This window comes from Lolium rigidum, chromosome 4, assembly GCF_022539505.1.
Source record: "Lolium rigidum isolate FL_2022 chromosome 4, APGP_CSIRO_Lrig_0.1, whole genome shotgun sequence".
Classification (NCBI taxonomy): Eukaryota; Viridiplantae; Streptophyta; class Magnoliopsida; order Poales; family Poaceae; genus Lolium; species Lolium rigidum.
The window spans coordinates 233,747,431-233,775,193 of NC_061511.1; the positions used below are offsets into that span (position 1 = coordinate 233,747,431).

Below are 27,763 nucleotides of genomic sequence, written 5' to 3' on the forward strand. Positions count from 1 at the left end.
TAAGGTTGTGTTGTGCTTGTTGCCACTAGGGATAAAACATTGATGCTATGTCCGAGGATGTAGTTATTGATTACATTACGCACCATACTTAATGCAATTGTCCGTTGTTTGCAACTTAATACCGGAGGGGTTCGGATGATAACCTGAAGGTGGACTTTTTAGGCATAGATGCGGTTGGATGGCGGTCTATGTACTTTGTCGTAATGCCCAATTAAATCTCACTATATTTACCATGTCATGTATGTGCATCGCGGTGCCCTCTCTATTTGTCAATTGCCCGACTGTAATTTGTTCACCCAACATGCTTTTATCTTATGGGAGAGACACCTCTAGTGAACTGTGGACCCCGGTCCAATTCTCTTTACTTGAAATACAATCTATCGCAATACTTGTTTTCTACTTGTTTTCTTGCAAACAATCATCTTCCACACAATACGGTTAATCCTTTGTTACAGCAAGCCGGTGAGATTGACAACCTCACTTGTTTCGTTGGGGCAAAGTACTTTGGTTGTGTTGTGCGGGTTCCACGTTGGCGCCGGAATCCTCGGTGTTGCGCCGCATCACATTTCGCGACCATCAACCTTCAACGTGCTTCTTGGCTCCTCCCGGTTCGATAAACCTTGGTTTCTTTCCGAGGGAAAACTTGCCGCTGTGCGCATCATACCTTCCTCTTGGGGTTCCCAACGGACGTGTACATCTACGCGCATCGGTTGTCAATCTCACCGGCTTGCTTGTAAACAAAGGATTAACCGTATAGTGTGGAAGATGATGTTTGTTTGCGAAGAACAAGTAAAGAACAAGTATTGCAGTAGATTGTATTTCAGATGTAAAGAATGGACCGGGGTCCACAGTTCACTAGTGGTGTCTCTCCCATAAGATAAATAGCATGTTGGGTGAACAAATTACAGTTGGGCAATTGACAAATAAAGAAGGCATAACAATGCACATACATATATCACGATGAGTACTATGAGATTTAATCAGGGCATTACGACAAAGTACATAGACCGCTATCCAACATGCATCTATGCCTAAAAAGTCCACTTTCAGGTTATCATCCGAACCCCTTCCAGTATTAAGTTGCAAACAACAGACAATTGCATTAAGTATGGTGCGTAATGTAATCAACACAAATATCCTTAGACAAAGCATTGATGTTTTATCCCTAGTGGCAACAACACATCCACAACCTTAGAACTTTCGTCACTGTCCCGCATTCAATGGAGGCATGAACCCACTATCGAGCATAAATACTCCCTCTTGGAGTTACAAGTATCAACTTGGCCGAGCCTCTACTAGCAACGGAGAGCATGCAAGAACATAAACAACATATATGATAGATTGATAATCAACTTGACATAGTATTCCATATTCATCGGATCCCAACAAACACAACATGTAGCATTACAAATAGATGATCTTGATCATGATAGGCAGCTCACAAGATCTAACATGATAGCACAATGAGGAGAAGACAACCATCTAGCTACTGCTATGGACCCATAGTCCAAGGGTGAACTACTCACACATCAATCCGGAGGCGATCATGGCGATGAAGAGCCCTCCGGGAGATGATTCCCCTCTCCGGCAGGGTGCCGGAGGCGATCTCCTGAATCCCCCGAGATGGGATTGGCGGCGGCTGCGTCTCTGGAAGGTTTTCCGTACCGTGGATCTCGGTACAGGGGGTTTCGCGACGAAGACTTTAAGTAGGCGGAAGGGTAGGGTTGGAGGCGGCGCGAGGGGCCCACACCATAGGGCGGCGCGGGCCCCCCTCTGGCCGCGCGGCCCTATGGTGGCGGCGCCTCGTCACCCCACTTCGTAACCCTTTCGGTCTTCTGGAAGCTTCGTGGAAATATAAGACCCAGGGCGTTGATTTCGTCCAATTCCGAGAATATTTCCTTTGTATGATTTCTGAAACCAAAAACAGCAGAAAACATCAACTGGCTCTTCGGCATCTCGTCAATAGGTTAGTGCCGGAAAATGCATAATAATGACATAAAGTGTGTATAAAACATGTGAGTGTCATCATAAAAGTAGCATAAAACATAAGAAATTATGGATACGTTTGAGACGTATCACCGATGCCGATATCGGCATGGTCATAATGGCTATGCTCGCCGCCACTGCTAGGTCACCATCGGGATGCACCATGTTTAGCATAAGATTCACTTTAGATTAAGCTGCGAAAATAGTCACCTGCCATTGGCTGAGGCGGCCCCACAGAGCGGCTCTATATGATATTCTCTAAATAAATAGACGACCCCAGCGGTCATTGGCAGCGGAGGCCCCAATATATGATTTTCTCTAAATAAATAGACGACCCCACTGGTCATTGGCTGCGGCAGCCCCACAGAGCGGCAATATATGTCCTTTCCTGAAAAATAGACGACCCCACTAGTCATTGGCTGCGGCAGCCCTATAGAGCGGCCTCATTTGTCATTGGCAGCACCGTGTATATAATCAGAAAATAAAACGGTCCACGCGTCAGCGATAGATGGATGGCTACCCGTCAGCACGAGACGGTCAGAGAGGAACTGCCCTCTGTGCAGCCCCACCCGTCAGATTAACGGTAACGGTAAGGCCTCTGACCTGACGGCAACCCTCCCGTCCGAGCGTCTGCGAGGGGTTTCAAACTAGAGGGAGGGGAAAACTGAGAAAACGTTAAGAGGTTGGGGAAAACTGAGCACAACTAACGAACCACGGGCACGAGAACAGAAAACCCTATTTTTTTACCATTGATATTGCATGATACTTGCCTTTTTCAATCCCTTCCATTTGATTTTAACTTTTAAACATTGAGGATGCTTTTTGGATGTGGGTCCTAGATGGCAGTCTCTATGTACAAGAAATATGGGATGTCTCGATTATTTGTTACCCGTTATAATGCGGATACTTGCCTTTTTTAAACTCTTCCATTTGATTTTACCTTTAAACATTGAGGAACGCTGATGGTTGATGGTTCCCTGATGTCAGCCTCTAGGCACATGAAACTTGAGATTTTGGGATACTTGCCTTTTACGATCTATTCCGTTTAGTTTTACTTTCTTATTAATTTCAGTCCTTGAGGGACGCTAGAGCTGCTGGCTGATGGGTCTCAGACGGCAGCCTCGTTGTATAAGGAACTTGTGGTATCTTCATATTTTTTTATCCGTGATATTTGGGATACTTGCCTTTTACCGTTCCCTTCTGTTTGTAATAACTTTGAGGGACAAGGTTAGCTGATGGGTCGCTGCTATGGGCCTCCCTATACAAGAAGCACGTGCTATCTCCGATTTTTTTTTGTTATCCACTATTTTTGGCTACTTAATTGACTTTTTTTCAAACTTGGTTATTTAATTTAAACTTGTTATTAAGTTGAGGGACATTGCAGGGTGTGGGTCCAAATCGTTAGCATGTCCCTACTACACTTTTGTTAAAAAAAATACAACAGTACAAAAAATATATTTATTAAAAAAATGATTATAACATCACAAGAGTTTGTTCTAGAGGACGGACTAGGTGCATTGCCACTTCGGTGAAAACTATGTGCTGAAACTATCTGCTAAACCGCTTCTTTAAAATATCGTATTTAGATATATTTGGTTTAAATCACTGCACTTGTTCGCGATAGGTTTATCTGTATTTTTTCGGGTTATAATTCAAGCAATTTCGCTCTAAGATCTTACAATTTGATAGAATAAATCATGGTTTTTTTTAGAATTTTTCAAAATTTAAAATTCACCTTATGATTTTTTTCAAAATATGGTGCTCCACATAGATAGGTAGCGATCAAAGATTTTCACATTGGGTATGAACAGTTTAAAAAATTGCAACCCAATAATACAAAATAAATAAAAACAACATGTATGTACAACCTCCATGTTTTTTTGGCGAATCATAAGATCCGTATTTCATTTGAAAAGGGGCCGAAAGTGTATGTGTCTAAATGCCCATTTGCAGTTCTTGGGCTGTTATCAGCGAAGTAAGTATGCAAACAACAATTACCATGTAGATGGCCGTCGGTAACCCAAAAGTGAAATATAGGACCAACCGGGGCAGGTTGTATAATATCTTTTTTCTTTTGGGAATGTGGTACATGAGATTATCCTAACACAACAAAAAAAAGATGGTACATGGGGTGGGTAGCTTACTGTAGGTTGCTTATATGATATATAAGGTTGTTGAAAGGAGAAAATCCATCAACAAATTTGAGTTGGCACTTCCCTTCATAGACTTGACTACATCACTCGAAGATTCAACCCGGCTTTCTAGTGAAAAACACCCACTTCAGAGCAACATACAAAATAACTTTTGTCACAACTATTTTGAGTTGGTACTGCTAATATATGCTTATTCATTCTAACATGAACAAAATAATAATATCAAGAATATTTAGAATCACCACTTATATATGATGACAAGTAGCATGATTTGTTTTAAACGGGACAAAATTTAGGTGGAGACCAATACGAATTAGCATCAATTAGTATGGGAGACCCAATTTTTGCAGTGGTTCCTCTATTTCTATCTAAGGTTATTGAAATTAAGGAGGAAAACCCATAAACAACTTTGGAGTGGCACTCTTTCCTTCATTTATACACTTGACCATATATATATATATATATATATATATATATATATATATATATATCGCTTGAATTAAGGTTTAGGGCATGTAGCATGGAAAACTCCCACTTCGAAGCTACATAACAAACTTTTGCCACTTTTCTGATCCCCACATCATCCTTAAACCCGTTTGCGATGATACCATATCAGCAACAGAGATTGGAGCGCAACCATTGACAAATAAGTTGGAAATGGACATTATATATAACCGTTTCTAATGTGGTCAACCCGATAGCGGCCCATTCCGTTCACCCCGTATGGCCACGCGTAATTTTTTTAACTATAGCTTGTATCGATGTCGTTTCCATAGAGAGGTGTCCTTAGTGCCGCTCTGTACTAGTGTAAGTTACTTGTGGCATGTGGAAGACACGCCACCGGTATGTAGGTTACTAGTAGTGTGTGGAAGGCAAGCCATTAGCAACATTTGCCGTTGGCGCTTGGTATGACCCTACTAAGCATTCATATATTAGTGATTGGCATTCCCCTCTGGATCCACTTTTTTAAAAACTTGTATTATATTCCCTTTTATGTTCATATGAATGCAATGCTCGGTGGACATCTTATGTAAACCTCCTGGCTTAACATTTGAACATCTCAAATTGGAAAAATATCATCAAACACTTGTTAAATTCCATCTAACATGATGAACAAGTCATGCCAACTCATTGTAATAGTCATCTTCTCACCTCACAGCTGGACCAGTAGAAATAGTTGACACTCTTTGCAAATGCTCCATCTCAAACACAGTGCTGCTTTGGCTCACGTCAGTGGACATGGCACTAGCATACCAATGGTTGCCGTTCGGGTTGCCTCTACTTGCGGCCGCGGCCGTGTAAAAATCAGCATCTGTGTCTCCGCGCGCAACCTCAAGCTCAAGGCACTCATGCAGCTGCGCCACCACGTCAGTCATAGTGGGCCGCTGCTCTGGCGCTTGTGACGTGCACTTGAGCGCCATGTCTGCGGCTTTCCAGACGCTGTTAATATCATGGTTGCCCCCCATGCGTAAGTCTACCACGCCCTCAATGTTTCCACGGGCAAGGCATTGTCGAACCCATTGGACAATGCTCGTAGGTTCTGGATTACTCCTCAAGGCTGGTCTCCCTGTGACTATCTCCAACAGCACTACGCCGAAACTGTACACATCACTCTTGTTGGTCACTTGAAATGTTGCTCGATACCTAGGAATGTATGAAGTGCATTGGTGAGTCAGATTTTAACAGGGAAAAGGTGAGGTATCAGGAGAATTATGCACTTGACTTATCTATGGCATCCTTGATTCACATCAATCTTTATATGAAATTGTAGATTTTTTTTTTTAAAAAAAGGTTCAGAAGTGGAATCCCACATACCAAATATGTCCTTTATTTGCAAACTAATAGGACACTTTTCATATTCTTAACTTTGATCTGCCATGGGAGGAAAAAAATGGCAGACCATACATTCTATTCCTACGTGTGAATTATACTACTACTTTAGACTTCCATTCCTCCATTTTAACAATATTGCAAGATAGTTTCTAGAACATATAATAGATTTTTTTTAAACAAGGCACACTTACTCAGGAGCAAGGTAACCAGGAGTGCCAACCAGCCTGGCCGTGGACGCATGGGTATCACCATCACTATTGCAAGCCTTGAGCAGGCCAAAATCAGCGATCTTGGCATCCAGGTTTGCATTCAGCAGGATATTGGCTGTCTTGACATCTCTATGAATGAGGGGCGGGTTGCATCCCTTGTGTAGATATTCAAGTCCTACATCCACATCACACGGTCATCCAACACATTTCCTTTTGATCCCCAGTAGTGAAGTCCCGTGAACAAAATAAGGATTTAAAACTCACCTTTCGCAGATTCCATGGCGATATGAAGTCTTTGTCTCCAGGTTAATGATCTGGTGTTGTGCTCTCTCCCTGCAAAATATCATCACATGAACAGTATATTAGCATGCACTGGTATTTTCGTTAGAATTCTTGCTTGTACATCTTATATATTTATATGTGTTGTCGAATCCTTGAAAGCATCAAAGATTTTAGGAATTTACAATACCTCTAAGATGTTCATGTAGGGATCCTTCAGACATGTATTCATAGACAAGAGCCAGATACTCTTTATCCTTGCAGTAGCCAATCAAAGATACAAGATTCTTGTGATGAATCTTAGCCAAGGTCTGAGCCTGAAAGAAAAACGAACTATGCATTACGAAACTGAATCCATAAGGACACACATTACACATTTGATCTGGTCTTTGTAAACATCACCTCCGTAAGGAATTCTTGTACACCTTGCTGTGAAGACTCAGACCGTAGTTTGACAGCAACTTGGGTGCCATCCTCCAAGAATCCGTCATAGACATTCCCAAACCCTCCTCGGCCGATCACTCGCTGGAAGCCATTCGTGATGGCCTCCAGTTCATGGTACGTGAACCGACGATTTTCGATTTGCAATGAGGTGTGTCCATTGCTTCTCTGAGTGTTCACGATAATTCCCTCGTTCTGCGGCCTGACACTATTGGTTATTGTTGCTACAGAGTACAAAGACCGAGCACACAAACTTAGGTTAGTTAATCACCCTACACTTTCTGTCGTGAGTGCAAAGGTATGTATTTCAAATGATATCTCACCTTGCTTTCTCCTTCGGATGCAAAGGAGTAGTACTGATAGAAGCACTATCAGCAATACTGCTAATATGGGAACAACAACATAGACAATAAGCATAGATCTGGTCTTCTTTTTTAGAGGCTGACAGGAGTTTCCGTTGTTGCATAGCTTTGGATTATCACCGTATCTAGCAAAAAAAAGAAAAAAAAACATGTAAATCATAATGATGATCAAAATAAGAACTATAAACATCACTAGAAAAGTTGATACTAGAGGTACCATGTATCAACCTAAGTGTAAACGTGTCATCCTGTGTTCTTTTTAAAAGCCCAGAAGGAATTGATCCACTGAGTTGATTTCCGGTCAAATCTCTGAAAAAGAACACAAAATAGTTTCCAATGCCAACTTAAGCAATGTGTCTACTGATCAATTTTGAGAACTTCTCTAACACTATATCACAAATTACTTACAGAAGTGTGAGCGAAGACAGTTGCGAAAGGGTGTCAGGAATGGAGCCCGTCAGATTGTTATGTGACAAATCCCTGCCAAATTAGCAAGGAGCCCGATAAAGAAATTATTACTATACTTCTACAAATATTAGCATATAATCAGGAATTTTTGGTTTAACAAATTTCCTACTTACAAGTATCTTAAACCTTTGAGACTTGCAAAAGCAGATGACATGTTTCCACTCAGACCACTGGAAGATAGATTCCTGCAGCGTGTTTATACAGGAGCGGTTTAGATAATTAATTATAGTCACGTAACTATATAATAGGATCATTGTTATAACCTAGAAAAACATCACATGAAATTAACTCACAAGCCTGTGATAGTTGGTGGGCTAGAAACAGCATAGCTACAACGCAGTCCATTCCATACGAAATTCACGGGCGCGCACGGATCACCCATCCAGTTCCTTTTCACCTGGTACTTGTTTCTAACGGTCGTGATTGCAGAAACTGTAGTAGCATTTCTCAGTAATTAACACATAAGTAATACAAATGGGATACATATAAAACGGTAAAAATATGATTGCATTATAACTCGTGCACATGCATTTGATCATAACTAATCCGTACCTCATGTAAAAAAAAAACCTAATTCGTACCTTCCTGAGGGACCGTGGCTATGCCAGTGGTGGGGATGGCGGAGAACACCTCAAAGGCGTTCAAGATCGGCGGGAGTGTGGAGTTGGCCGTGGCCTCCAGTGAGAAAATGTATTGCTGGGAGGCGTAGTCTGGTTGTGGATTGTAGAGGACGATCGTCTCGAGGTACCTGAGGCCCAGTGTTGTCTGATTCCACAACTTTCCGTTGAGCTTGACATGGAACTGGCGGATGGCATTGCTGGGAATGCGTTGCAGTTCTCCCATGTACAACATAAATACGGACCTACATGTATATGGTATATTGAGTTCTGTATACTTGTATTGTATGAAATAATCTTCTCTTTTACTATTTTCTAAATAAAGGCATATGCATCAATTGATGCAGAGGCTGGGACATAGCCTCCTTTCGAAAAGAAAAATGTGGTTCAACCCACACAAACATACTTCATGCATGGAGTAAAACATTCGTGATGGGTATGGTGGACCTTTATGAGCAGTCCGTGAATCACACCAGCAAAAATGAATGGGCTGATCTTGAAAATAAATTTTAAGAAGGCGTAAGCAAGGTCAAATGGTCATTTTCGAATAAACCCTCGGAATGAATGTTTCTTTCTGAACCGTGAAGTGTGAATCTATGATTCTGTCACTTGAGGTAGTGTGGTAATTTAAGTTAAGGCGTTCGCTACAGTACAACCCCTTCCTCTAAACTCAACTCATTAAGAGTTGAGATCATTTCGTACCCCTTCGTAATTAAACTTATGAAATAGGACAGAGCAATCTCAGCCCTTGATGAATTTGAGTTTGTGGGGGAGGGAGTTGTACTGGAGCAAGTCTCATAAGTTAATGGGGATGTTGGTCATTATTTTTAAACAATAAAAATCTAAAACTGGGTGACCGACCATCACCCATGCCCATCAACATTGTGGAGGATATCTTGGTTGTCATCATCGAGTACACAAAACTAAATGGCTAGATTGAAAGGATAGTACCACACGGTGAAATTTTTATCCTTCATCGCTATGATGAGACCGTTGTTATGGATCAAGATTTTGGTAAGTTCAAACACATGAAGTTAATATTGTCAGCATTTGACCTATTACTGGGGCTTAAAATAAATTTGCGTAAGAGTGAACTATTATGTTCCAAAGAAGTCAAGGCGGGGCCAATCAATATGCCATATTATTCGCATATGAGGATGACCAATTTTTAAGCAGCTATTTGGGTATTCTGATTCCTTATCAGAGGCTAACCAATAGTGAATGAAAACACATTGAAGAGTAGCTCGAGAAGAGGTTAGGTAGCTTGAAAATAAATCTACTATTTAAGATGGAAAATGATTCTTATTAATTTAGTACTAAGCTACTACCTCCGTTTTCAAGAATAAGGCTTATATTATTTTTGAAAAGTCAAATTACGTAAAGTTTGACAAAGTTTTAAGAAAAAGTGTTAACATATACAATCCAAACTCAACCCCGTTAGATTCCCCATGAAATATATTTTCATATGATATCTACGTAATATCTTGGTTTTTGATAGTTTTTCTAAAAATTTGGTCAAACTTTATTTAGTTTGACTTTTCCCAAAAAAAATAGACCTTATTCTATGAAACTGGAGGTAGTATATGATATTATTCTTCGAGAACTCTATACCTAGTACACTATATATATATCTATGTTTCTATGGCTACAATATACCCAACGTGATTAGTGGAGTACTAGTACTCTAGTACGTGTACATACCCGGGCGGTTTATCTTTGGCGCTGGGCTCTACGTCCCATGCGACAACGATTGGCCTGGAGGAGTTGGTGGGCGTGGCGGCAGTCTGCATCACGGCCGATGGCGCCTCAAAGATGTCAGTGACGCCGTTCTGCACCTTGTTGGTCGTTGAGATCGCCGACCACTCGTCCATTGTCAACGGGATCCATATGCGATCGTGCGGATCGTCGGGGTATCTGATCCATATCAGCAAATTAATCACTCTCATCGATCATGTACATGCATGTCCTCATCAGTTAAAGAGAGTTAAATAATTCACGGACTATTGGCCTACGTATATATGTACCTCATTACCTTACGAAAATATCCGTGGATGCGCCAGCGTTGGCTCTGCCGGCGAGAACCAGCGCTCGGGACGCGTCCGCTTGTGGGTAGAGCTTGTTCTGCAGAGGCCTGAGCTCGAGGCTGGAGATGAAGGGCGTCCCGGAGCCGGTGTTCACGAGGCACACCTCCAGGTACACTAGTAGAAAACCTCTCATCCATCTAAGCCATTGGTACCGGTTCCCTTACGAACCGGTACCAATGGGGCCATTTGTACCGGTTTGAGGGCTCAGGTGGGCGAGGAGCTTTGGTACCGGTTTGGGAGGGGCTTTCGTACGGTTCGTGTTAGGAACCGGTACGAAGGTCTTCGGCCATAATTCAGACGCGTGGTGGGGCCCGGGCTGGACCTTTGGTACCGGTTCGTAACACGAACCGGTACCAAAGGTACCCAGCCATATCAAATCGCCCGGATCGCCCGAGCCCCCTGCTGTGGCTCTCATTTTCTCTTCTTCCTCACACTCTAAATTTTTCTCCACCTCTCACACTCCAATAATCTTTATTTTTCTCCACCATTTTAACAAGATTAACGACCTCCATCTATCCAAGGGTTAGCAATATCATCCTTTCTTCCGGCGTTCCTAATTTAGCTCATTTCTTGGTAGTTTAACTCGTACTATTTTTCCACCGCCGACGCAGCCGCCGCCGCCCGCAGGTACCTCCCCGGCCCTCTCCTCCTTTTTTCCGCCACCCCTCATCGCCGCCCGCAAGGTGTTCGACGGCGAGGTGCGCGTGCGAGAGGCGGCCAGGCACCCCTCAAGGGACTCTGCCGCTCGCCCAGCGGCCACCGCCTGGCCGGCGGGGTGCAGGAGGTGGCCACGAGCACGCCGCGCATCGCCCGCTGGGCGGCCAAGTCCGGCGTCCAGGAGGCCATCAGAGGCGCCATGGCCGACGCCCGCGCGCCGCGTTGCGCCGTTCTCGCCGTTGCCGTTGGCCGCATAGGGGTTCCTCCTGTACGGAGGCGGAGGAGGAGCCCTGTACACGCCGCGCGCGCTGGTCCGGGCCGGACCTCGTCGTGGTGCGCGTTGCCACCGGCCAGCTCCGAGGCGTGCCTCCTGTGCATCGGGTGCTGCGAGCCGTTGGACACGCCGTCCTGGAACGCGGCCGCCTCACCGGACGCCGGGCGCCGTGAACCGTCCGTCTGGCCCGCGGTGACGCCCGCCGTGGAGGCAGCCCTGCCGTAGGGAGGCCGGCGCAGCTGCGGAATCCGGACGAGGTCCTCAACCACGTCGTCGTCGTCTTCTGGGGCTTCCCTGACGGCCGCGTTTCTTGCTGGGTTGCTTCCGATGACGAGCATGAGCAGGACGATGACGACGGTGTTGGCGGGCGGCAGAGTTGGTTGCGGAGGCGCTGCATGACTGACGAGAACGAAGCGCACATGCGCGCGCTCGCGTGTTTGTTGCAGGGTTCTTGCCGGGATGTTGGTGGGGATCTCATACGAGTGTCGCGGTAGGCGGTGATGATGGCGTCACGGCGCGTGATGGCGTCGCGGTAGGCGGTGTTCTCGTTTCTTAGTTTGCTACATTTTTAGCAGGAATCCGACATTATCTTAAGCCCCTTAATTAATTTCAAGTCATTGTTCAAGATTTCTTGTTCTTATGCTAGATGGCTATTCAAATAACTAGAATGGAAAATGGGCAAATCGCAAACGATTAGCAATATGATGCCATTGCATTATCACTAGGTGTTCCGGCACTCTATGGTTTCGCTATTAATCGGTTTACATAGAGAGAAGAGCGAGAGGAGGAGCGCCGAGTGTTAGGGTTAGGGTCCGTAGCGGTGCCGAGTCTGTGGCGGTGCCGCCGCGACATAGAGAGAAGAGCGAGAGGACGAGCGCCGAGTGTTAGGGTTAGGGTCCGTAGCGGTGCCGAGTACGTAGGCGGTGCCGCCGCGACATAGAGAGAAGAGCGAGAGGACGAGCGCCGAGTGTTAGGGTTAGGGTCTGTAGCGGTGCCGAGTCCGTGGCGGTGCCGCCGCGACATAGAGAGAAGAGCGAGAGGAGGAGGGGGAACACCGTGTCCGTGGCCGTGGCGGTCCGTTAGGGTTTTTTGCTTTCTTCATTTCAATTGTTATCCATCTAGCAATCTGTTATATGATCATTACATGATGAATGAAATACAATTGCTTTCTTAATTTTGTAGTGACATTGAGGTATGGAGGACGGCACCTTCGTCCGAGATGAGGAGGGGGAAGAAGCGGTGCAGCAATTGATCTATGAGAGTGCCCGTGGTCCGGAACCCGACGATGGAGAAGACAACGATTACCAAGACTTTCGAATGATTTTGGCGAGGGACTTGAGTCTGAACAAGTTAGAAGAGACAACGAAGTGTCCATCACAAACTCCGGCGAGGTGTATATCTATGTATCAATTAGTCTATATGTTCATCCCTAGATGCATTCATTTATTTGTATTGCACTTATTAACGAATAATTTTTTCTTTTAGCCTTACGGATCATCGAGCAAGTACAGTTAGATCAAAACGAGGCCCGACGCGGGTGCTAAAGTGCGAGGGCAGGTTAGCCCTCACGGCATTCAAGGATAATGGTGAACCGGTGGAGCCCAAGGAGTTTTGCCGCAAATTTACAAGTCAATCCGGAGTTATTGTTAGGGACCATGTACCGATCAGCATTCAAGAGTGGCATAAGCCGAAGAACCCGGAGAGTGGTGCTAGTTATGTCAACGACGCGATGAAAAAATTTCTTTGGGACACGCTCATGACAAAGTTCAGCCTACCGGAAGACATGACGGAAGGCCAGAAGAATAAAGTCAAGGAATGGACATGGAAGAAGATGGCCATACAATTCCAGACCTTCAAGAAAAATTTATGGGACAAATATAAGAATGAAGATCCAGTATTCGATGATAATACCGAAAATCTAGTGAAGATAAAAGATCACTGGGCCGCATTTAAGGAGTATAAGCAATCGTCTACTTTTGTGTCCCGATCGAAGAAAAATACCGAAAATGCTGCAAAGAAGAAACTTCCGCATCATTTGGGGTCAGGTGGCTACAAGAGTGCCATTCCGAAGTGGACGGCGTTTGAGAATAAGCCGATGCATCATGGAATCACTCCACGGACATGGGACTGGCCCGAACGGTCCAAGTTCTGGTTGTTCGCTCATGGGGCAGGGTTGGACCCAAAGACGGGGCTGATCGTTGCGAAGGGAAAATGGAAGGAAAAAATTGAGGCAATTGTACCGAAGCTTGTAGATGCAATTGACAAGGTCGAGAAAGGAGAGTACATTCCCGATCGAGAGAATGACGAGCTGACACTCGCTACGGGGAACCCCGAACATGTTGGACGGGTACGAGCTCGCCCGGGTCTCACCATGAAGGAAGCGTGGCCGGACAGCGCCGACACTTATAGAAGCCGTTCGCGAAAGAAGAAGAAGGACGCCGACATTGTAACGGAGTTGTTATCTAGGGTGGAGGCTCTTGAGAGAAATCAGAGGGCACCCGATCAGCCGCTGTTTCTACGGGATCCACAAGCCGATGCTGCCCCATCTCGGCGAAGAAGCGGTGTCGGTTCCTCGCATCTTGACGGATGTGGAGGAAGCTACCCCGTGGATTATGTCACGGAGAAGACAGATTGCGAGCTACATATGTTAATCAGGACCGCGTACGGTAAGGTGGCGGTCGGCTATGTGTACCCAAGTGAAGATGGAGCAATGCACCATCATATGCCCATTCCACCTGGTTGTGTTCGTGTCGGGGTGGATGAAGTTGTTTCGGGTTTTGAAAAAGTGGAGCTTGATATTCCTAGAGGTGAAGATGAGAGGACACTGGCCGATGTCAAGCACGGTTTCGCCCTATGGCCGAAGAAGTACGTCGTCCTTTTGCAAAGGCCACCGACTCCTACACATGAGCAGCAAATGCCATCGACTCCTCCTGGTGGCAGTCCTGGTGAGCAGCCAAGTCCACACCTACCTGAGAGGGACCCCAGCGTGAGTCCACCATCTCGAGATCCTCCGCGTAAGACAGCGTCCGTTAAGCGGAACGGTACGCCGCCTAGGAAGAAAGCTAGAAAGGAGAAACAACTGCCGCCTACTGAGAAGTTACCTTGGGAAAAAACTCCAGAGGAAAACGCGGAGGCCGTTCAGGCCGAGGTGAAGAAATTTTTTGCACCGAAAGTGCCAGAGATACCTTTCGAGAAGACACTAGATCGGGAGAAAGTTGTGCGTACCGTTGACAATCTATATGACCCTGTACCATCGCCGCCATCTGACTATGTGCGTTCTATTGAAAGGTCGTATGACAAGATGATCGAGGCGACAAAACCCGTTCAATCGGGTATCAGGGAGATAAAAGGGATACACAGTGTCTACCAGCTCGGACAACAACCCGTTCAATCGGTCGCCCCTCTCAAGGTGTTTGACGGGAAGACCGTTCAAAGTTCTCGACAAGACGCAACTGATTACGCCTTAGCTGAACGAGCATATCAGTTTGTTCAAGGGAAAGATTTGGTCGAGAATGTCGGAAGGTACCAACAAGTATGCGTAACTTGCATTCGTGGTACCTTAAGGCCTCAAAGGAAGGGATCGAGACTATCATGGTGCGAGTTAGGGAAGAGCACTACTTCCGGGAGTATCGTGTGAACGTTGACTTCGCCGAACTCTTTCGGTTATACAATCTCCGGGCCCTCGACAAATCAATCATCGGTTGCTATTGTACGTAAGTGATTTATTTATTTAATTTGAGAAGTCGTTCATTGTCTGCAGATTATAATCTTTTGTGCGCTATATTATGCAGATCGAAGATGCTCGAATGCAAAAGGGACGATATCACGGACATTGGGTTCATTGACCCGAACACAATGCATGTCAAAACCATAGAGAATCCCCTCTATAACAAGGATACACCGCAGACTTTGCTAAGGTTTTTGAAGCGACAACGTGACAAAAAGCTAATACTTTGGCCTTACAACTTCGAGTGAGTCTTACTTGTCTTATAACACATTATATTTTGCTCACCGTATGTCAAAATTTTAACTAATGACTTATGTATATGACACTACATATTGAAACGTGCGTAGGTTTCACTTTATTCTTCTCGTCATCAATTTGGAAATCGGAGAAGTTGAAGTCTTGGACTCACTAAGCAAAAATAAGGATCTATACTTGTCTTGTTTTTTAATGGTCAGAAGGTAATTTTAATTCTTATCGGTTTGTTTCGTTAATTTCCTGCTTTGAACTAATTGATGACTCTTTTATGCATTTTCTTTTGTCGAGCAGCGTATGGCAAACTTTCATCAAGGAAGATACGTCCCGTGAATGGACACCGAAGCTGCGATGGCGTGCGAAAGTAAGTAGTACTACCTAGGTCCACACACCTTTTAATTATCATACTTGACTATTGTTTGATTGAATTATATTCTTGTAAAGAAATGCCCGCAACAACCTCCGGGAACCGATCTCTGTGGATTCTTCGTTTGCGAGTACATCCGCAGAATTATCAACGAGAGAACGAATAATGAAAGAAATAAAGAGGTACAAAAACAATCTTCACAAATTTGTTTTGTTATCATAAGTTGTGCTGAGTTTCAGTAATAGTTGTTTCATGTATTCATTTGTATCTTATTCTTTTATAGTTGGCAAGAAAGCGGAACAAGCTCTCAATCGATGACCGCTTCATAGCAATAGGCGAGGAATTGGCGGGATTTTTCCTTCGGGACGTCATACCACCACTCGCAGAGTTCCACTATGAATGAAGATGTACATGTTACATATATAGTTGACTCGAAGAGTACCACTATGCTACATGTAATAGACATATATAGAGTACGCCTCGGAGAGTACCACTATGCATGAAGATCGATCTTCATGCATAGTGCTACTTAATTTGCGATCTTATGCAATAACATGTGTGTTATATTATATGCACCAACTTGCTATGCATCATCTTGATCTTCATGTACTACCTAAACCCAAACGCGTTTCTGGTGCATCGACGCGATATGAAACAAACCGATATCCCTAAACCCCTCCAAAAACCCTAAAAAACCAATTCTCGCCGCGGCGAGAGATTTGGGCAAATTCCCTGCCGCGGGGGAACCTTTGGTACCGGTTCGTATTACCAACCGGTACCAAAGATCCTTAGCCCTGAGCTCTCCTGGTGGCCCACGTGGAGGCCCCTTTTATACCGGTTCGTAAGCAACCGGTACGAAAGGGGGGGGGCTTTAGTGCCGAATAATTTGTACCGGTTGCAAAACCGGTACGAATGCCCCTCTGGAACCGGTACGCATGAGAGATTTTCTACTAGTTTTAGTCGCCAGAGATGACGGTAATGATCTCGGCGATCACCGGCATGTCACCTTCCGAGATGTTCACGGTCTGCCAGTAGTTGACGCCGATGTAGACGTCGAAGGTGGGCGACCTGTTGAGGCCGTCGTAGTTGGCGTACAAGAACATGGCCCGGATGAGGTACTTGAGCCCGAACACTAGGGACCGGAGCGTGTAGCAGCTGCGCGTGCCGTCGCCGCCGCCGAAGCTACGCACGTTGCGCCAGATCTTGTCCGTCGTCGGCGTTAAGTACTCGGCCGAGATGTTGTGGTTGGTGCCGGTGTCGGTGAAGGCAGCGTCGGGGACGTATGAGAGCTTGGTGGTGTTCTCCACGTAGCCCGTCTCCACATGGAGACCGCAGTCTATGCTTATGAAACCTGCATATATACCAATACAAGAGGATAGACAGCTGCAGAGACTGATCGACGAAGGGTTTTTTTCTTTTTCTTTTGAGCTAGCCCGATGCAAGTATGCAACCAAACTGCAAGAACATGCGATGTACTCACCTAAGCTATCAACCTGCCCGTGGGCTTGAATAACGCCGCCACCGGCAGCGAGGCCGAGAAGAAGCAACACCATCCACCGGCCAGCCATTGCTCTTGCTCTCGGCGTACCAGGACCTGCGCTTCACGAATTACTTGTATGTATGTCTAACAGGAGGTATATGTAGGAGCAGTTCTTACCCAGCTGGGGGAAAGATCACGTGGGCGGTGGGTTGACTTGCATATATATGCATGGGGGTCAGTCAACCGCCTCGCTGGGCGCATGCATATGCATGGCCTGGAAGCCCCGATCGATCCAGAGCTTGAAATCTTTGACCTTTTCCTCTCCGCGATTGTCGCGGCGAGCGGACAGCTCTTTACCTGGACGATCATTGAGGGCATCTCCAGCGGCGCGACGCATTTCGGACACCCAAAATGTCCGCGGACGTCCGTTTGCGTCGCGAGGCGGACGCGGAAATGGTCGCGTGTCCGTTTGCGTCTGGGGCTGGCTCCAGCGGGGCGACGCATTTTGGGCGCAGGCCAGAATTCAAAAAATAGAAGCACGCATAAACTTTTGCACCAAATTTATAGCCGCATTTTGAGGACTGAAACAAGTTCACCCCACTTTGCATATCGGGCTGCGCAAAGTGGAGACCAAAAGGGGCACAACAAGGCCTGTGCAGCAATAAAAATGTCCAAAAGGAGGCCAAGGTGCTGGGCGCATGGCGCCGGCGATCAGGCATCTCGCGCGCGGATTTCGGCGCGCCTCTTCATGAACCAGGCCCTGGTGTCGTCGTCGACGCTGCTCAAGTCGGCTAGCATGATCCTAGTGTCCTCCGCAAGGATCTTGGCCTTGGCGTCCATCCTCCTAGCCTCGGCGTCAAGCAATTTGGCCTCGGCGTCTGCCTTTTGGACCTCAATTACCTCTTTGGCGAGGTTGTGGTAGATGGCAGCTGCGGCCTCTTTTTCCAGACGCCTCTTCTCGTCCCTAGCAGCCATGGCGGCATGATTGTCGGCCATCATCTTCTCCATGCTCATGGTGAACGCAAGGGCCTGCGCCTCCCGCTGTAGATCGGCCTTGGTAGCCTTGTGGCCTCGTGGACGAGGTGGAAGGGCTGGACGGCCTTGATCGTCGTCCTCGCCGTCGAGGTTGATCGTTGTTCCATTCCTCACAGCTTCCCACTTGTTGGCGTTCTTGAGCACGTCCCAGCAATGGACCATATGGAAGCCCTTCTTATGCGTCGCCCTGAACTTCTCCAAGGCGCGGGATACCTGCATTCATAGCCGCCAATGATGTACATACAATGATGCACATAGTGTTGAATGATGATGGTTCTATCGTGTTTACCACTGTCATGACGCCAGCGCCGCTTACGGGGTTGTTAATAGCATGTTCGACCGCCGAGCAAAACTTGGCTGTCTCTTGCTTGATGTAGTTCCATCTTTTTCGGAGGGACTCTAACGTCCGAGGGCTTGTGATATTGTAGGGCGGGTGCCGCCTGGTCTCGTTGTACTGCTGCGAGACCTTGGCCCAATAGACCTTGCCCTTTTGCTGCGCGCCATTAATGCAATCATTGCTCGATGCAAGCCATGCTTCGCACAAGCACTTGTCCTCCTCGTCGACGAAGCCTTGTGTCCTGTGGCTCTCCCCCTTCTTCTTCGCAGGCTTTGTTGGCGCGTCGTCGAAGTCGTCCACCGACACGGGTGTTGGCTGCGTCTGCTGGGTGGCGAACAGGCGTGCGGTTTCGATGTCCTCCGCGCGTTCATCTGCCGTTGGCTCCCAGTCATCCAGCGGGGTCCCGGCCGGATCACCGCGAACGAAGCCGCCGCCGAAGATAATTTCCTGGATGTCAGCCTCACGGCGGTCCTTCCAATACTCCTACGAATCACCGGACGTCAGACGCATGAAACACGGCGAACGCACACATTGAGAGAGCTCACGTACCGGGTCATCCATCGTCGGGGCAGCCGGCGCCATTTCGTCGAACAGGATGCGGGGCTGTGGCATGCTCTCCTCCGGCAGCTAGCGCGTCTACTGTGTCGCGCCCGGGCTGGAGTCACCGCTTCTAGGAGTCCGGTTGAGGTCGGGAACAGCCGCCCCGTTGAACTGCTCCGCCGCCCCGGTCAACTCCACCGGCGGCAGGCCGGACGCGAACCGCGACGCCGGGTGGCCCTGCAAGGGAGCGGGAGTTCCAGGACGCAGCTGGGAACTTACCGAGCTGACCGACGAGGACGGACGAGCGACGCCGGCGATCCCCTCTCTCTTGACGAGCATGTAGCCCTCCGCCAAGGTCGGATGGAGGGCTACTTGCGCGACGCCGGCTTTGATCTGCATCTGCCACGCCTGCTGGTTGGCGGCCGCGGAAATCTTCATCTTCTGGTTCCTGCGCCGGCAGCGACGTTTCGCGGCCTCGATCACTTTCTCCTCCGGGGAGAGCACCTTCTTTGCAGCCTTCGCCTTTGTCTCCCGGCCGCCGCCGGTGCCGGCCCGCTTTGCTTCCGGCGGACCCTCCATTGTGGCTACGGTCGTGGCTACGGGGGAGTGTGGGGCGGCGGCGGGTGCGGCGGCGAGGGTTTGATCCGCATCCATGGCGGTGGCTGCGGCGGCGAGGACGTCCATCGCTTCTGGAATGTTTCGCGCCGGTCTAGTTTGCTTTTTCGCGCGGGGAATGGCCAGTGGCGGGAATTATATCGGCCTCGCTGCCACTGACGCGCGGGTCCTACGTCTTTTTCGGCGGTCACTCGGCGCGACCGCCGAGCGTCCGCGGAGACGCAAACCTGGCGCATATTTGGGCCAGGTTTGCGTCTCCGCGGACGGGCCGGTCACTTTGCGTCGCCCCGCTGGAGCAGAGCCCAGACGCATTTCCGGTCACGGCGGACGAAAACGGTCGCTCAGCGACCATTTGCGTCGCGCCGCTGGAGATGCCCTGATTCCGAGAAACTTGTGGACAAGCTCGTGCCGCTGTGAGGCTGTCAGAAAGGAAAAACTCGTACGTGCAGCTGTGAGAGCAAATGTTTCTTCGCGACCGTGCCCATGCACGTTAGTTCTTGAGTTCTAGAGAAAGTTACGTCAACTCTCTTGGAGCATCTCGTGCTGGAGCATATATTAACACAAAATGATAAATCAATGAGAAAATCAACATTCTCACAAAAAATGTGAATAGTAGAAAATCAAGAATATTAGCTAGATGTACGAAACTCAGGAACTCCAACTAACTTTGTAGTGCAACGCAAATAAAGAATTACCGTCCTTGCACCGTTGGAAAAATATTGTTGAGAAATCAGCGTACCTCCGGTTGAAAAATTACCAATAGATAATAATGATTGGAATTACTGTTGGATAATTTATTTATGCGAAATACATTTGGGGGTCAAGTTTTTTGTCGAAGAATTACGATGAAAAAATAACCGTTATGCACCATGGAGGAAATATGTCGCAAAAATGTCCAAAAGAATTTATGCACCATAGAATTACTATTAGATAATAATCGTCGTAATTACTGTTGGATAATTACTTTAGGTGAATTGAGGATGAAGTTTTTTGTCGAAAATTTACTTTAAAAATCACTTGGCGTGCACCATTGAAGAACACTTACAAAATTGGTGATGGCGATTTACGCACCTTTAAAAACTTACTATTTGATAGTAACCGTAGGGCTGTTTTAATTGAAGATCTCCATTGACAATTATTGTCAAAAAAAATTAAAAAAAATTGATGATTACAACCGATAAATTGCTTCTAGGAATTATTAAATCACAGAAAAAATATTTAAAAATCTGTAGAAAAGAAAAGAAGGGAAAAAAAGACAGGCCAAGGACACTATTCATCCATGGACATTGTTCATTCATGAACAATGCCCGGAGGGTTGTGTTGAGATTATAGGCTTGTACTGTACTAGGAAGTTGTAGCGCGGTGTCACGCCGCGCCCCGTAGACATAGGTTAATTTGAGGCAATCAGTAAAATAAGGTAGTAATATTTTTTACAAATAAAAGAAGGAACAAATGATGGAGTATTTTATCTAAAGTTATGGCAGAAAAAGGCAATAGTATGTTTCACGAATAAAAGAGGTGACAAGTAGAGCGGTAGTTTTTGTGGACGGTAATGTTTTGCATGATAAAACATGAATTTAATTAGGCGGTAGTATTTTTGACGGATAGCTAGAAGAGACGATGAACGATCCAACAATTTTTTTCAGTCGCAAGGCAGTAGTATGTTTTCCGAATAAATAGGCGACGTATCGTGTAGTATTTATTCAAAGTAGCTAGTAATATTTTCTCAAGTTCTTTTTTAAAAGTATGAAGTGGTATTTTTATTTGATAAAATAGGCGACAGACAATTCAACAATTTGATATGTTTCCCGAATAAAAAATCGACAAATCATTGACATTTTCTTAAAGCAGACAACAATACTTTTGTCGGAGTAACTGCTAATATTTTTGTCAAATAAAATTGCAGCATACGATTTAGCATTTTTTTTTCCAAAATACCGCTAAGGTAAGGTTTACAAACTACATTGGTTCCAAAAATAACACAATGGCTGGAAATATTGTTCATCAAGGATATATATTATTTTAGTGGACAAAAGAGGTTAGTATGGATAGAAACACCAGATGATTGTAGGGTGATGAAAAAAAAGAGGGTAGTAAGCCAACACTATACAGTAGCGGATCAAGGACAACGCGCACCGACTAAATGATGACAATGAAGCAACTTTTTTCGGAGATATGGAACGAAAGTAGTATTTTCGTCGACTAAAAGAGACAGCAGATGGTGGATTTTTTTCGGTGTTGGTATAGGGGAAAACCTCGGATAGTGGAAAAGTATAATTTTTTCGATTCCATCGTAGAAGAACCCAATGTTGTTTCCACGGTAAAAGAGGAGGCAGATGTTAGAATTTTTTGAAATTACTATTGGAGAATTGTGCACTGCTGAAGAATTACCGGTGGGTTTTTTTTTTTTGACACCTTTACCGTAGGGGAAACCCCTACGGTGTAAATTTTATATATATATATCAAAGCCACAGTACAAGAGTACCAAAGAACTAGAGAAGTTACATCATGGTGGGAAGAAGTGGAAAAATGTAGCCATTGAAATTACACAAAAATAGCTAGCAGCCAGTCAATAAGAGGTTGAACAAGAGCTACCTTTACTCTATATCTGTGCAAGAGAAGATCATTTTGAAACCCAACTTTCCAATGGTTAATATATGCTGGAATGTTATTGAAGATAAGATTATTTCTGGTTTTCCAAATGTTCCAAGCACAACATGCCACTATCTCCATGAAACAGGGTCCCTGGAAGGCAGCTTGAGCCACAACAAGTCTATCCGTGAGTGGCAAGGTAGTGTCCCACTGAATATTCATATAATTCCAGCAATTTATGGCGAACTCACAGCTGAAAAAGAGATGATCCCTAGTCTCCAGCGTAACCTCATTGCAAAGAATGCATTGGGGTCCAGACTCAACATGCCAATTTTTGCGTAGCATTATATCTCTAGTGTTCAAACGATCAAGCATGAGAAGCCACAGAAACACTTTAAGCTTGGGAAGAGTTTTAGAGCTCCAAATAGCATTAAGGGCTTTATCTTTGGGCACTTGCTCAAATAAAAATCTGTAGTACTTTGAGGGTGTATATTTTTCTCCCCACACAAACTTTCTTTCGTCAAGAGACGTTGCATCTATCTGAGTTGTAGCAAGTAGACTTGAAACTTCATGTAACTCCTGGAAAGCTTCAATAGACAGTGGGAGTGTAAACCTTTCAGTTAGATCACCTGCTGACGCAATGGATGCCACAGACGCATCTTCATCTAGAGCGTAGGAAAATAACCTTGGGAATTTGTCACAGAGCAGTACATCATTAGCCCAAAAGTCTTTCCAAAACAAAACTGTAGTGCCGCTGCCAACCTTACACTGAGACACACTCCGATAGTCCTCAATTAAGCTGAAAATATCGCGCCACCAGAAGGATCCACGTCTAGATTTTGTGTGTGGGACACTATCACCGTAGAGAGACCAAACAAGTTTCACCCAAGGGACATCTGCTTTTGAATAAAACTTGTGTAGTTGTTTCAGCAAAAGGGCTTTATTCTGCAATTCTAGGTTGAGCACACCCAGACCACCATGTTGTTTAGGCCGACAAACAAGAGACCAGGATGCCAGAGCATTTACCGAAGATGAATCTTCCTCCTTTGCCCACAAACAGTGACGTTGAGCTCGGTTACAAATATTGAGAACCGTTTTCTGGATTTTCAGAGAACACATATAGAACGATGGCAAAGTAGAAAGCACAGATCGCACAAATTCAAGACGACCGCCATATCCAAGAAAACGTGCACTAGCATTGAGGCGACGCTCCACTAAACCCACCAACGGGGATAAATCTTGGATGGTTGGTTTAGTAATACCCAACGGCAATCCTAAATATGTGAATGGCAATTGACCCACAGCACATCTAAAAGTGCCAGCCAAGGAATGTAGATGCTCATCTGTCACATTAATGGGAATCATGCAGGATTTGGCATAGTTAACTCTGAGTCCCGTTGCTTGGGCAAACTCCTCAAGAACCTCTCTGAGTGCAGCTAGTTGAACAGGGCAGGCTTGCATAATAAGGAGGGTATCATCCGCGTATTGAACAATAGGAAAGTCATTTCCAGGAATATTCAGAGGTGCATGAAGAACTCCCGCATGAAACAATTGATTTACCATTGCTTGCAATAATTCAGAGACACCCACAAATAGAAGAGGAGATAATGGATCACCTTGTCTCACTCCACGACGGCAAAAGAATTTCTTTCCAGGCACCCCATTAAGGAGGACTTCAGATGTTCCTGTTGTCATTAGCATACTCAGCCAATTGAGCCATCTTTGGTCGCATCCAAAACTTTCAAACACCTTTAGAATAGCTTCATGTTCGACAGTATCAAAAGCTTTGGCGAAATCTAATTTAAGAATAACGGTTTCCATATCACCTTGCTTGCATTGATGGATGTATTCATAGGCCCACCCCACACAGTCTTGTATGTTTCTTGACTTTAAAAAACCATACTGATTAACATGTACCAAATGAAGATTTTTTTCCTGAAGACGATTAGCTAAGATTTTAGTGATAAGCTTTAGGCAAAGGTTGAGCAACGAAATGGGCCTATAATCATTAGGTCCTTCTGCCGAGAGAGTCTTGGGAATCAAAGTGATGAAGGAGTCATTTATACTTTGGAGATTAACCGTACCATCCCAAAATTCTTGGCATAAACGATAGAAATCGTATTTGACAACGGGCCAACAAACCTTAAGAAAAAGACCAGAGAACCCATCAGGGCCAGGAGATCTGTCGCTTGGCATATGGGCGACCACCTGGTCAATCTCATCATGTGTAAAAGGTTGAGACAAAACATCCAGTCCCTCCAAAGGGGTGAAGTATTGAGAGAAGTCAAATGAGGAAGAAATAGGGAGCGAAACACCTAATCTCTCCTTAAAAGAGTGCCAAAGCAAGCCAGCTTTTTCTTGATGCTCCACGGCAACAGAACCATCTTCACGGGCCAGAGATGATATAGTGTTTTTCCTGAATCTTATGGTGGCCATTGAATGAAAAAAGGATGTATTCTCATCCCCTAGACGAGCCCAACGAGCAGTGCATCTTGTTCTCCAGTAGTCCTGCTTACAGAGGAGTAGGTGTTCCAATCTATTTTTCACAATATTTCGAAAATTCCATTCTGAAATGTGTAGAGCTCGTTGCTCCTCAAAGTTATCCAATCTCAAAATAACTTCATTGCAATTATTGATCAACACATTTAGAACTTGGAAACTGGCACTCCATTTCTTAAGACCTTGTCTCAACAATTTTAATTTAGCCGAAAGACATTTAGCAGCATCACCTGGACAATGGATATCCCAAATTGTTTTCACCACTTCTAGGAAACCGGGTAGTCTGATCCAGTGATTTTCAAAACGGAAAACCTTAGCTTTCGGAATTGTGGTACCTATGGAAACGACACACGGCACATGATCTGAGGTAGGCCTGGCCAAAGGGTTCACCATTGTGTTAGGGAATTTTAGCGTCCACGCCGTGGACGTAAAGAACCAATCGAGTTGGACAAGCAAAGGATCTATCTGCATATTGCTCCAAGTGAAGGAATGTCCCTTAATTGGTAACTCAATAAGGCCAAGGTAACTAATAATGCTCCGTTGATCAATAACTCAATAAGGCCAAGGTAACTAATAATCTGCATATTGCATATTACCGGTGGGTATTACTGTGCAGAACCAGGGTTGAGATTGAAGATTCGTGTAAAAGTTATCAAACTTATGCTCCGTTGCAAACATACCATCGCAGAAATATGCAGCCTCAAATAATTACTATTAAATAGTTAACGGTTTGTTTCATAGATACTATCGACACAAATTACTGATGAAACTACAATTGAGGTTGAAATTACCATGTTGGTGCACCATTGAGAAATTACTGTTGTGGGAATATAATCCCTCAAATAATTAATATTAGGTAGTCAACGGTCTGTTTTTCTAGAGGACACCGGCAAATTACTACTGACATTCAAGATTTGCACCATTGCAAAAAAAAAAACTGCTGAATAGTTCTTTAGGAAAGTTACTATCAGAAATTTTTTAAATCTAAAAAGGAAAAAAGAAAAAAATTGGTGAACTGTTCACATGTATTAATCATGCGCGTGAACAGTGGCCAAATCAATAAGGTGAGAGTAAAGCTCTCAGATTTTTTATATAGTATAATATAATAGACAAATCTCACTCATCAAATGTAATCTCAAATTTCTCACCAAGATATTTGCAACCAGACTACCATTGTGCAGCTTATTTATGAGAATCAATATACATTTATTAAATCAAGAAATATATAGAATTGTTTGTGTATATTAATATTTGCATCAATGCCACAAATGTAAGAGAGAGGTGGTAATTCTAAAGTTGGATTCTGAGAAAGCCTTTGGCAAGGTTGCTCACTCCTTCATTTTGAGAGTTCCATGTTTCTATGTAAAAGAGGTGTTAACCAAGTGGATCCTTTGTCTCTCTAGCTTTTGTTCTGGCTGTTGATTTCTTACAATCCATTGTCAATGAAGATGTGTCCAGTGGACACACATATTGTCATTGCTTACTCGACAATACCCCAGAGGAGAGATCCTCACGAAGGGGGGGAAGAAGATGGGGCCATAGGGCGAAGAGTCATCGAGACAGGAGTACGCGAGTTACCTAGCTTCGGAGCACGTTGCACAAAGGCAGAGCCTACAACTGCTTGTCTGAAATTATGTGGTCACTTTCACGTTGTTTACAATAAGTTTTGGTTGTGTCTCTAGGGCTCTCAGGATCCGGCTTATATATGTGCACGGATCTAGGGTTTCTACGGAGAGTCCTACCCTAAATACAAGTTGCCTAATTATGGAATATTACATTGTCGTGCACGTCAAGGATCCACCTACTTCCTAACTTGTCATCATGGATCCGGCTTCCTTCATGGGCCTCCGTAGTTTCGACTCCTGGTGTAGGTCGGTTGGGATCCGGATCCTTGCTCTTGGGCTAGACTTCCTCCATTTTCAATCAACAGCAACTGGGCCGCCTGGTGGGCCATATGCCACAACCACTATCTGTGGGCCACCCGGGCTTGCTGGATCTAGACCATGTCATTGGCATACGCATGAAGTATACCCACGCAACAGTAGCCCCCGAAGTTCTTCAAGATTCAGCATTCCCTCGTCTAGCTTCCGCTTCATTTCAATCCGGAGAGAATCTTGAAGATCGTCCAAAACAATATTATTTCCAACCTCAACGTAACCGGAAATTCTTCAATCTCGATCTCTAGTAACGGTAACTATGCAGATTTTGCGCCCTCCACTATGCATGACTTCCTATTTTGCTACGCAAAATTTTCGGTAGGGTGAATCTACCTGGGTAATTCTGGAATCTTGCTGTTAGGTCACCCCTGCAACTGTTTCACCGCTTCTGACCAAGGACACGTGGCGGAAATCCAACGGCGCGACCGTTTAGCTCCCACCGTAGGATCCAGCACACGCATCTCAAGGCTTGGCCTATAAATAGCCATTGGGTGCGGTCATTTTTGATTCTTTCACCGCATCCTCGAGTTCATCTTCCTCCTTGTGCATGCGCCGCCCGCAAGATCTGATCGTCGGCGAGCTTCATCCCAGAAAACTTCAACCGCCGCCTCTCCAAGGTTCGAATGCGCCCAAGTTGCCATAGTTGGCTGGGATTTTACTTCCGCCACCGATTCGTGGTCGCGCATAGGCCTTCCACCTCTCCTCCAAGTTCTTTGTGCCCGCCTGCGACGACGGGGAACCGCCACGCCATTGCAGGTGAGTTTCGCCGGACTTGAAAGAGACAAGGTAGCAGGAACCGACTAGCTTTAAAGTTTCTCGATATTGTACTTGCAACCCGGAAGTATGCCTCAAAACCCTCCATGCACTGCGGAAAACACTCTGGATGTTCCTTCTCCCATTCAACTGGAACCTTTAAATGTTCCTCCTTTATCATTTCTGCCGCCACATATTTCCAACCCTTGCATAGCTCAACCTTATTCCACATCTTCCATCAACCCACTCGGAAAAATTCCGACTGA

General features: G+C 45.4%; 1 protein-coding gene across 1 annotated transcript; it reads right to left on the reverse strand.

The window, feature by feature from the left end:
* Positions 1-5,287: 5,287 nt before the first annotated feature.
* On the reverse strand, positions 5,288-27,729 carry LOC124648428 (putative leucine-rich repeat receptor-like protein kinase At2g19210). Its single transcript, XM_047188199.1, has 17 exons — positions 27,573-27,729; positions 17,190-17,303; positions 16,674-17,060; positions 10,381-10,546; positions 10,046-10,262; positions 8,822-8,843; positions 8,313-8,567; positions 8,025-8,163; positions 7,845-7,916; positions 7,672-7,743; positions 7,492-7,572; positions 7,225-7,388; positions 6,863-7,125; positions 6,651-6,777; positions 6,446-6,514; positions 6,164-6,356; positions 5,288-5,783 (listed from the first exon to the last, which is right to left on the reverse strand). The coding sequence occupies exons 1-17, from the start codon at positions 27,727-27,729 to the stop codon at positions 5,288-5,290; spliced, it is 2,994 nt and encodes a 997-aa protein (XP_047044155.1).
* Positions 27,730-27,763: the final 34 nt, after the last annotated feature.